We start from the raw sequence: 11,948 nt of genomic DNA, 5'->3' as shown, positions 1-11,948 counted from the left end.
TACGAATTCATGGCTTGGTTCAGCGCCCGCATTTTGATCCACGAAGCCTGCCCAGCCCCCTCTCCCCCGGTCGCCGTGCCTCCATTGGCTAAAGCCCCGGACCAAAAACACAGATCGCACCTGTAATCAATTCCGACGAGCCCCCGATTGAGCGCCGAGTATCGCTAACATCCCCCTGTCCGCATCTGTTAGTGCTTACTGCCTGTCTCAGAACAAGCACTAGAGGCCATCTCGACTACATTGGGGTAAACGTAGAGGCCCCGACTGCAACTGTCCAATGGACACATCCAGCTCAGGTCAGCTCGGACTCAGGGGAGTGTGGTGGGGCCGATGAGGTAAACTCTAACCAGGAGCAATGCGCAGCTGCCGATGGGACCCGGTTTCTGGTAGAGCATGTCGGTGTCAGTTAAGAACCTGCAGTGCCGTGCCAATTCCACTCACGTCAAGCAAAGATCCTCGCTTCACCCAGCGCGGCGGTAGCAACTGACAGTTGCTCCTCCACGGGTTCCCTTGCCTACAATGACCGCTCAAAACTTGCTTCGCGAGTATCAGGGCCATATTGTGCCTCAGAGCTACAATGCCGGCTTCGTCGCCCTCAGCTTCGTTGTTAGCTTGGTTGGTGCTGGCTCGACGCTCGAACTCATCAACAGACGAACCGGCCTCCGGGGTCTCTACAATCAGTATGCTTCTCCGTCGGCCGTCTCAAACCTGACTCTTATTATTAGACTTGATTGTTGACTGAAACAGTGTACTACTCATGAGCTCCGCCGTTACGATGGGTGGAGTATCCATCTGGTGCATGGTATGTACTTGCTCGCCTTACACCGGATTCCTTACATACACTTACCAGGTCCTTCAACATGCAGCACTTCATCGGTAACCGAGCCATCGATCTCGCCGACGGAGAACCAGATATGCAGGTGGCATACTCGAGCGGATTCACTGCCGTATCCTTCTTTGTCCCCATCCTGGTGCTTCTAGCTGCCTTCGTCGCCGTCGGTACTAACAACTCCGTGTCCTGGTGGAGGCTGATCACCGGAGGAGTTCTCTGCGGCACTGCCGTCTGCGGAATGCATTATCTTGGTAATGCTTCCATTGATAACTATACATGCGTCTATCGACCAGCATATGTCGTCAGTTCCGCAATTATCGCCATTGTTGCCAGCAATGTGGCCCTGGCGATGTTCTTCGTCTTTAGAGCTATGTGGGCTAATTCATGGTGGAAGCGAGTCATTTCGGCCGTAGTGCTCGCCGGCGCTGTATCTGGGATGCACTGGTGTGCTGCTGTAGGAACTCATTATCGACTTGTCAAGATTAAGCCTGAGGGCAATGAGCCGTCGAGAAGTGCCACTGTAGTTGTGGTCATCTGCTTGGTGAGATCATGGACTCCTGTCAGCATGTATGTAAACCCCGCGCGTCGCTAACCTGCAACAGTCACTCAGTGCTTGTTTCATCATTGCCATCTCAGCCATCCTCAGAGCGAGAAACATGAGGCGATCTGCCCTCCGCGCCCAGCAGATCACTCTTGGAGCCGCCATCTTCGACAAGGCAGGGAGGATCCTCGTTGACCCGGATGGACTCATTCCTAGCACAGTAGTGACTGACTCCTTCTTGGAAAAGGTGAGTGACCACTACCTGAAGCTCCGATGACTGCAGACTGACCGAGGCAGAATACCAAGGAAGGTTTCAATATTGGCCACCCGCTATTCCACTGGATGCTTCTAGCATCCAGGAACTGGGGCATGATCTCGAGTCTAGTCGGAGGCATGAGACAGCATGTATCGCAGCTGCCGCACTCACGCACGCATAAAGACGGACGACGTGGCATTCAGCTCGTAAGCGACCACGGCGAGATGATTGAAAGTTACGACATGATCTTCCGGGAACTCTTTTGTCTCGCTGCAGCGGCGCTTGCTGACCGGCTCAGAAATGACCTCACGTCAATCGGAGTGTTGTGGGACGAGATTTTGCCAACAGGTGCGAACGTCAGACGGCCGCGGGCTCAACAGCAAAAACCTGACCGGGGGGGATTTGTGCCGGAGGCTATCGAGACCGGTGACGATAAACATGACAGCCTCAACATGGCAGAGAAGGGAATCAACATCCGACAGCAGGACTACGGGCGTGGATCGCTGATGTTCTTGATCAGCCATACCGATTCGGAACGTGACGCCGAACGATTTGTGTCAGCCGGCTATCGATTTGCCGAGCTGCATCAGGTCAGCGAAATCATCAGGTCGAGCATGCATATCAAGAGCCACGAGTTCGAGACAAAACTACGGGATATGTCAACCTACACAAGCGAGCAGAACCATCTGCTCCCTGGCGTTCATCTAGGCTTCTTTGCAATACGAGCCCGAGTCAGTTCGGGGTTCGAGGTCCTCGCACGAAAGGGTACCCGAAATCTGCTCCCATCCATGGCTCTTCCATTCAATGCGCTCGAGGATTGGCAGGTCCATTTCCTTATGCAGTTTACCAATATGTCGGTCTCCAGGATCCTCCAGAGCTTCAAAGACGGCAATGCATCCCAGCGAACCACTCGGGAGGCTGAGTTTGCGGGCCAGCTCTCAGATACTATCAAGGCTCTGCGAGAGTGGACGCAAGAACCCCTTTTCGAAGACGCCGTTCTCACATCGAGTATAGTCCACGTGCCTTGCCGAGGCGATGGAGGGCGGTCGGAAGCAACCATGATCGCGATGCGGCTGGTGGTCCCCATCCATTCGGTGCTGACCAGCCCCAACTGCGAGTTTGTTCCTCTTAGCTTCTTCAAGATGCGACAGGTGTTGCCACAGTTCAACCAAGATTTCACGCAAGGCGTTCATGTGGAATTCGGACATATTCCTAAGACGATAGATCGTCGCGAAGGATTCCAGGACAGCACCATTGGGCTTTCATCCAAAATGTGGCCATTCGGACGATCCGATACCTTAGTAGGGGCGCGACGAAAAGCAAAATCCGTGTCCGCCGCACTCAGTGGCAGGCGGCTTCCATCACCTGACTCAGCACGATCAATGTCAAACTCAACCATCAATCTCTGCCCGCCTGGAAGCGTCAACCGGACGAGGTCGCTTGATTCGACAGATGATTCAGGGGCGTACCCGGCACAGGACGAGCTACCACAAGCAACGCCGTCATATGGTGGCATCATGGTGTTCCAGGAAATCACCATTGATGTAGAGGAAGGGAAGGAGACAGTAAGGGCGCAGAACAACGGTACCGAAACTTCGAATACGGTCGTCCTGGAGAAGACAAACTCGAAGTCGTGGCCGGGAGCTGGCATCGAGTTGCAGACCATGGGCCATTTTGGAACCAACGTGCAGGCTGGAGCCCGAGTGTCTAAGGACATTGAGGCTCACAGAGGCACGTCAAGTCATGTTGCTTCGTTCATTGATGTCTTGTTTTCCGAGACAGTGGAGAGTCGCTGAGGCGGACCACGTGGTTAGACTGGGCTTATAGGCCACTCTTCTTCCGCCGTCCCCCCTCCTACCTTTGGCGCAGATGGCACCTTCATGCTGCCACGTTTCCCTCGCGTCAGGTCGCGCGACGAACAATTAAACAAACTTTGAGGCAGCTCCCACTCCGGTATTCAGGAGTATGATGTGCTCATTATTGGAAGAAGTGATACTGGTGCCTACATCGCTCTCCATGCTGCCACTCGCGGCCTCAAGGTTGCTGTTGCCGGGCGCAACGGCTTCAGCAGCAGCACCAGACAGCACCCCATCTGAGCTCCTGGCTGCCCATAACGCTACCTTTGACAAGTGATATTCCAAGCCGGTATTTTGAATGATGATGCTTATCTTTTGGTGGTCAAGGATACGTATAAGAAAAGGAAGGTAAGGAATTTGGACAATGATCGGCAGAGGGAGATGGCCACCAGGTGCCATGTTGTGGCACGCACATCGGAGGGTCACATAAGAGAGGGTTAAAAGAGCCTTGATTCTATGCTAAAAGGGGGTTGGCAGTGCTCCTTATATACCAATAGAGCGTTGATCCATAGGTGGCCAAGCGAACCAATCGGGCCAAACCCACCTTTTGACACATGTGGGTAAGCCTGTGATCCAGATGGAGGGAGAGAATGGGGGCTTACGGCGCGTATATTTGGTTCTTCGCCTGTCGCGGTGTGGATGTTGAGAGGGAGACTCGAGTGACGAGCTGAGTCGACGGCTTGGCTGGTGACGCCTTGTTACACATGTTGAGACCGTGTGACTAACGTGGTCCGATCTGCTAGTGGCTGGGATGTGGATACTATGTAAGGAGCTGTGCTCCTCGGATATATGAACTTAGAACTAACAACACCACAATCAACCCCGTTTTTGTTTCGTCAAAGCCATCTTCTGCTTGGCATTGTCGACATCCATGTCGAAACTAGGAGGAGTGATGAGGTTGGCCACATCAGCATCCGTGAGAGGCTAGGGCTGGTGGGAAGAATACGGCGGCATACAAAGCGTGATAATATTGTTCCCGTCGCAATATCTCTCAAATTCGATAGATTGGTGGCTTCCATGTCAGGATTAGACGACGTTAGGGACTAATTGTTTGGTTGGTTGTATATTGGTCAAAGTACTTTAGCCACTCGAGACCCGTCTCGTTATCAGTCCAGCCATTTATAGCCCAATCGACCGGGAGGTTGCTTTCTTGGTACCAATTGGCAAGGTGATATTGACCTGCAACCACAATAAACGGCTAGACCGCCTAGCCTTCTGCATTGATCGCCCAGATGACTATAACCTACTACTAATTTCCAGGCTAAACTAATTTTGGCTTTCCACGCCTCTCGGCCTGTGTGATAACTATACCGCTTGAGACCTTACCGTTATAAAGCCGGTCTCATCAAAGTTATAGATATCATCTGATCGGATACCATACTTCGCGATTATGTTCTGTACGAGCCTAATCCAGTGGCGAATAATAGTGGGATCTTCACATTTGGCCCTCTGATAGTCATACCTCCGCTGGAAATACGTCCTAAGGTCTGGTTGCCGCTTGATGAAATTGATAGCCCAGGGCTTGCCGACAGGCGATGCATCGCGATCAGCAAGCAGTCGCTTCGTCATTTCTTCAACATCACGCAATCGCGGAGAAAATCCTTGTGAGTCTAGCTTAAGAATATACTGAACTATGATCTGTTCTTCTAACGTATTTCACCGCCACCCCGTACACCCCCCCACCCCGCACACCACAACACCATCAACGCGTCATTAATACAAGCCACTTTATTTACTTCTGTAAAATTCAAATTAAATCCTCTTTTTTTTCTATTAACGGAAATGAATTCGCAAGTATCAGATTATGAATATAGGATGTCATTGGCAGTAAAGGACCAAAAGTTGATTGGATTGCGAGCTTCGGCGCGAAAACATTCGATCAAGCTGTCGACTTTGAGAGATCGATGCGCCGGAGCCCAAGACATCACAACGGCACGTCAGAAAGACTTATCGCTAACGGTCGTACAAGAGGAAGACCTTGTTAACTATATTATCGAGAGAGAGCGGGCTTTTCAGCCTCTGACGAAGCAGGAAATACACGACTTTGCACAAGCCTTGTCAGCGGTCAACGGGGATATCTCGTATCTCGGCAAGAACTGGGTCGACAGATTCATATCCCGCCATCAGACTATAGAAATGAAGCCATCGAGAGTCATAGATGCTGCGAGGAAGCGTTGCGTCACGAAGGAGATGCTTAGGGAGTACTATCACGGTCTCAACTGGGTCATCGAGTCTAAAAACATCTTACGGCAATATTCGTATAACGTCGACGAGACTGGGGTCCAAATAGGGGAAACCAACGGCGGGACTGTGGCCGGGACCGTCATGACATCTAGTTCAGAGCGTATAAAGTCAGACAATTCGACTTGGAGCTCGATATTGGAGTCTATATCAGCAGACGGACGGCGTCTCACCCCAACGGTCGTTTTTACCGGCGAAAACCTCCAAGGACAGTGGTTTCCGAGCGTTTTCCCTGACTGGAAGTACACTACGAGTCCTACGGGCTGGTCTAACGCCGACATCTTCCTCAAATGGTTTATGGAGGTATTTATACCAGAGACTACGCCGTCAGACCCGTCCCAATGGAGACTTTTAGTCCTAGACCAGCACAAGTCACACATAACAGCAGAATTGATGAAAAAGGCTTGGTTGAACAAGATTTGGCTCTCTTGGTTACCCTCACATTCTTCACATATTACACAGCCGCTCGATGTTGCCGTATTTGGACCATTAAAACGGTACTATCGCCAATTGACCCGATTTTGGGCCTCATACGAAGCGACCTCGCCACATCAGCAACAACTATTTCTACAAGCTTATAAAGAGGCTTCCCAGAAAGCCCTGACTCGTAGGAACATAATAAGTGGCTTCTCGGCCACTGGTCTATTCCCAATCGATGTACAGAAGGCATTGCAATCTTTGAAGCCCAAAGAGAAGAAACGCAAGTCATTTGAAGGGCCTACAACACCAAGGAAGCGGCAGGTAGTTGCCGAGACCGTGTGGGTAACGCCTCAAGGAAGTAAAGATATCCAAAAACAGCTCCAAGAGGCTCAAAAAGACGGAAATCTATCAATTCGCGACTTCAATTGTATCCTGAAGAAGGCGATGAAGTCAATTGACCAGAAGAACAGTCAAATACAGCACCTAGAAGAGGAAAAAGCTGTACTTAAAGCGTCAGCAGCAGCAAAAGCTCCTACAGGTCGAGTCCCCGTTCAATTTAACCCTAACCAAGCTTTTCCTGAGATTGAACAGATTATCACAGCACGAGATCAAGCCGAAAAGAATGTCTTACGTCAGGTTGAGGAAAACAGGCGAAAACCACGTAGAAAAAAGCCGCCAAAAACACCAACGGTCGAGAGTATGTTCTTTAATCAGTATCCAAAATCTTAAATTAATTGAATAAATACTTGTTGCTGTATGATTGATTGAAGTCATCTACAGATTCTGTTGTGAGGTTATCATGGGTGTGTGGGGTGGGGGGGTGTACGGGGTGGCGGTGAAATACGTTAGATAGGAGGATAAACTCTGACTTATCTCTCATCGAATTATTAACCATACTAAAGTATATGCCTTCTTTAAAATCACTCTCCTTATTACTCTTATTACTGCTTGTATAACTTACCATGCAGTACCCACCTGCCGTACGTACCCACCTGCCGTACGTACCCACCTACCGTACACCAAAAAAGATTTTCCCCATACAAAATGCCTAATTTCACTTATAGAGTACGTTGTCAAAATGAAAGATATTTTAATGAGAAAATGTCTGTTATATTAAGAATTGCATGGAATTTAATATTTCTACTTTGCTTCCACAGTGACGCTTGCGGTGTGGTCGCACAGAACTAATATAGAATGTCTCAAAATGCCTCCCTTATCAACCAGCCTCCTCGAAGCTTCATCCAAAACTTTCTCTTCCCCATCTTTCCTTGGCCACCTCAAACATGCCTCAGTCATCTTATACGGAGGACGATGTTATCCAGGCCATACTAGATGTCACAGAAAATGGCCTCTCCCAGAACCAGGCCGCCCAGAAGAACGGCGTGCCTCCGACCACTCTCTCTGACCGATTAAGAGGCCTACCATCAAAATCCGAGGTCACCCAGCCTGCTCAGCTGCTATCCAAGTCGGAAGAATCTAGATTGGTAATCTGGGTACTTCAACAAGAGGCCTTGGGCTATGCTCCTTCTCACAGTCAAGTCCGCGCCACCGTCGCTGCCCTCTTGAGACAGCAGGGCCGGGAAAGGCCTATCGGTGTACGCTGGCTAGCCAGGTTCATTAAACGCCATGACGATATCAAGGCCATGGTGGGGAAACGCCAGGAAGCTTCAAGGTTCAGTTCCTTTACCCCAATGGCCGTCAATTGGTACTTTGATATCCGGGAGAGCGAATATGGCTGGATCAAACCGGAGAGCACGGTTAATGTTGACGAGGGCGGTATAATGGCTGGATTTGGTGAGTATTGATCATTTTTGCTACGAAACTCTCTAATCCACTGAAAAAGTAGGCTTGGATTCCTTGGCCATTGGCAGTAGCGATCCTAGGAGGAAAGCCTTCCTCAAGGGCTCGCAGTCCCGCACTTGGACTACCTTTATCGAAGCCGTCACCGCAGATGGCCGTCTTCTGAAGCCGGGGATTATCTTCAAAGGTAAAGAGCTTCAGCAACAGTGGTTTATCGACGAGCTCCGGGGGATCGCCGACTGGTATTATATCACGTCCGACAATGGCTGGACGGACAACCATATCGCAGTCGAGTGGCTCAAGGAGGTCTATCTGCCTCAAACGCAACCGGCGGATGAGTCTGATGCAAGGCTCATCATATTAGATGGCCATGGAAGCCATGTATCTGTGAGTATCTACCTGTTCTAGATCGGAAATGCCACTGACGGCGCTGACTGAAAATCCAGGATGAGTGGATGGCTACGTGCTTTTTGAACAACGTATATTGCTGTTACCTGCCTGCACACTGCTCTCATGGGCTGCAGCCGCTGGATAATGGCGTCTTCAATGTATCTAAGGCTGCCTACCGAAAAGAACTGCAGAAACTCGCCAGCCTGACCGATTCTGCGCCGGTAGACAAGGTCAACTTCATCAAGGCCTATGCCAAGGCCAGGGAAGTGGGTATGACGAAGAAAAATATACTCTCAGGCTGGAGAGTGACTGGAAACTGGCCGATTTCACGGCGGAAAGCGCTCATACATCCTGAGATTCAGCCAGACAAGAAGGAAGCGACGCCCGGGTCGGACGGCCACCGAGACGGGCAAGTCGACTCTGATCATACGCCAAAGACCAGCCGCCACGTCCGAGATATGGGGAAGAACAAGAGCCCGTCAACAAGAAGGCGCTATTCTGTGATATCGAAAGGCTTTGAAGCTCAAGAGTCAAAGATCGCCTCTCTGAGCACCAGAATAGCCAGTCTGGAGGAGGAAGTTGGCCGGTTGAGCAGAGGCAAGAAGAGGAAGGCCATACCGAATCCCAACAAAAGATTTATGACATTAGCAGAAGCTCTGGTAACTGGTGAGACTATTTCCGAGGCAAACGAAGCAATTGAAGAGGCGGATGCTGTTGAGGATGTGATCGAGGTGGGAGGGATAGAAGAAGTTGAGAGTTCAAATTCAGAGGAGGAAGAATTAGGTATGGTATGCACACGCGCAGGGCGTGAAGTCAAAATACCGCGAAAATATTAAAATCCATTTTATTCTAAAACGAAATTCGAAAATCATTTTACGGGTTTTATTTTTGGTGAACTTTTAACATATGGTTAAAAAATAGCATTTTATATGGGGGAATTTTTTTTTTTTGCTGTACGGTAGGTGGGTACGTACGGCAGGTGGGTACTGCATGGTACCCATTGCTGTTGTTACTGCTCTATTATCGTTTTTATGGTTGCGATACGAACTCAAGGAAGTTAAGACAAGGCTTGAATGAGATGTCGTGTAGAATTAGTCGTGCGACGTAGAGGGCTGTTGTATGGTAGCGTGATCTGGTGCCTGGGTGGTAATGGACTAAGCCAATGGAGATGAAGCTTGGCGATATCGAAACTCGTCAAGACGACAAGCAAATGATATAAATAAGGAAACAGCAGAGCAACAAGGGACAACACGGGACAACACGGGATCCCGAAACGACCCTTGGATTAATACAAGCGAGAGAACAAGCTGTTACAAAGCAAAGTGACGATGACGGTACTCCGCTTGCTAGATAAATAAATGGAAACCTGAATTTGGGGGAGGGGAGCCGGGAATCAGGCCACATGGAAAAGCTGCGCTCAAACCACGGAATGAGCTTGAGCCTAGCTGCAAGCAGATGGACCAGGATGGGGGTTGAATGGGCTCAAGCCTCAATGAAGCGAATCAATAACCATTAGAAGCGTGAAAAAGATGGAAAGTGGCTAAAGGCGGAGACGGAGAAGCTAACTTTGAGAGGGTCGACCTTGCATGAGGGGGACTGTCACAAAGACAAGAGCTGCAATTGGCCATGCATTGACGGAGTTCGGTCCGGGGCTTACTATTCGTGGGACGCCCCTCGATAAACCTGATGAAAGCTTCAGCAGACGTTGGGCCTGCGCCTACAAACCCCCGGTTAGCGCATGTTGGCGGAGGGTAGGCCTGTCAAGCTCGGGGGGGAGCCCTTGTTCTGTCATGATGACAGAGTGGCGTCTTTGATTCTAAAAGAGCAAACTCCCACTGCGTTGTGTTACAATGATGGGCCAAAAGTCTGGAATCACCTTTCACAGTGCAAAGGCAAATTTCTACATCAGAGATATACTTATTTAAAACGCTATATAAAAATAAGAAGAAAATCTTTAAAGTATTATATTTATTAAACTTTAAACTATATAATTATAATTTTAGAATATTTATATTTATTTTACTTACTATTTTATATAACTTTAAAAGTAAACGCGGACACGCCGCTTCAATTTCCGTATTAGTCCGCGTACCAAATCACTTAGCGCAGATCTTTGCTCAAAGCGGCGCATCTTGCGAGGCGGGGTATCACGAATGCGACGTGGCAAGGGCTTCTCGTCACCTGCTATTATCCTGGCCATAGTATGCAGCGATACTAATCCGATCACTTTTCAACAAACATAAAGTCGTTTTCATCCAAACGGCCAAGGCAGCGGCAGTGGGGGGCTGGCAATAAAGTTATGCATCGTCACGTCATGGAGCTAGTGTAGCTCTTTTCGGCTGCTAGGCGATCTACACCGGGGCGGGCCGATTTAGACTAAAAGAATTCTAATATTAAAGCGTGGAGCAGGAGCTTAGCTTGACTTTTCAGCTCCCCTACTCTTGATTCTTGGCGTCTGGTCAGGTTATGATTAACACCTCGTCTTCGAGATTGTTCCCTGCCTCAGTCCTACGTATCTTACTAGCCTGCCTTACTCCGCGCTCAATGAAAGATAGATTTAATACCTTTTAAAGGTCATATAGTATGATTCAGGGATGACTGTAGTGGACTGGGTAGCCGCGGCCTGTTTTGTTATCTATGGGGATTGAAAATATGCAGCTGATTCCTTTTTCACCCAGACCCTATGCGGCCGCGCAACGAACAATCATAATTCGACGAATCATAAAGTGACTACCCTTTTCTCAAGTTGCACACGTAATGGCCTTATGCGTCAGTTACGTGGTCAGTTGACCACAATTAGCTCCCTGTGTCCGGTCTGACATGTATCGAAGTCTGCCTTGTTCACCCCAACGAAAGGTCTGTTGTGGCTGCAGCCGGCCAAGCTGGCCGCTTCCAAGCCTTCGACAAGGTTTGTAACGCGCCCCGAAAATGGCAATATAGCACAGTTACTGTCTCTTTTCCCAAAGTGCTCCGGATATTGTCCAAACCGGCTGGTGATGCAAAAGGTTCTCCTTACGGCTTGGTTTGCCGCAGGCTTGTATAAGTAACTTCAAACACCACCATAATTGCTATAATAGCGATTGTACCCTAATCATTTGCCCCGGGGCGTAGTGGCTATGCGCGAACGTCATAAAGTGCAGTCTTCAATCACCTGAGGTATCATCCACGAGGTCTTAGGTGAGACATGCTGCATGGATGCCTGGGCGCCTAAGTCTTGAATCAGGCTCTTCAGACTAACATCATTTATACAACAATCAAGTCCTCTGATTTTTTGACTTGAAGCTTAAGTAATAGCTCATCAGATAGATGAGCTTTGTTAGTTCGCTGGTCTTCGATTGCAATCTGAAAAGAGGCAGTGCTAAGAGTTTACTCAAATCATGGGTACTTGACGCGCACGGGCCATGATTTCGTATATCAGGACCCAATACCAAAGGGCACGGACCATCAAATCGTGTATCAGGACCTGATACGGGTGGTAATTGGTACAGTAAGGGCAGAGGCGACAGGGGTGTTCGAAGACCAACCAGCGTGCACGGATAAAAAGGATGTAATTTCATGAAAGTAATGGTGACAGGGGGTTAGCGCACGGATAAAAAGTGTGTAATTTAGTAA

General features: G+C 49.3%; 1 protein-coding gene across 1 annotated transcript; it reads left to right on the top strand.

Annotated features, from left to right (window-relative positions):
* Positions 1 to 519: 519 nt before the first annotated feature.
* FOBCDRAFT_241710 (uncharacterized protein) lies at positions 520 to 3,425 on the top strand (the record flags this gene model as incomplete). Its single annotated transcript, XM_054705594.1, has 5 exons — positions 520 to 680; positions 748 to 802; positions 867 to 1,373; positions 1,435 to 1,620; positions 1,671 to 3,425. The coding sequence occupies 5 exons, from the start codon at positions 520 to 522 to the stop codon at positions 3,423 to 3,425; spliced, it is 2,664 nt and encodes an 887-aa protein (XP_054561569.1).
* Between the last annotated feature and the right edge of the window lie 8,523 nt (positions 3,426 to 11,948).

Source organism: Fusarium oxysporum, chromosome VII (assembly GCF_013085055.1).
Source record: "Fusarium oxysporum Fo47 chromosome VII, complete sequence".
Lineage (NCBI taxonomy): Eukaryota > Fungi > Ascomycota > Sordariomycetes > Hypocreales > Nectriaceae > Fusarium > Fusarium oxysporum.
Note: the sequence above shows the minus strand (reverse complement) of the source record. Positions and strands in the feature narration are given on the sequence as shown.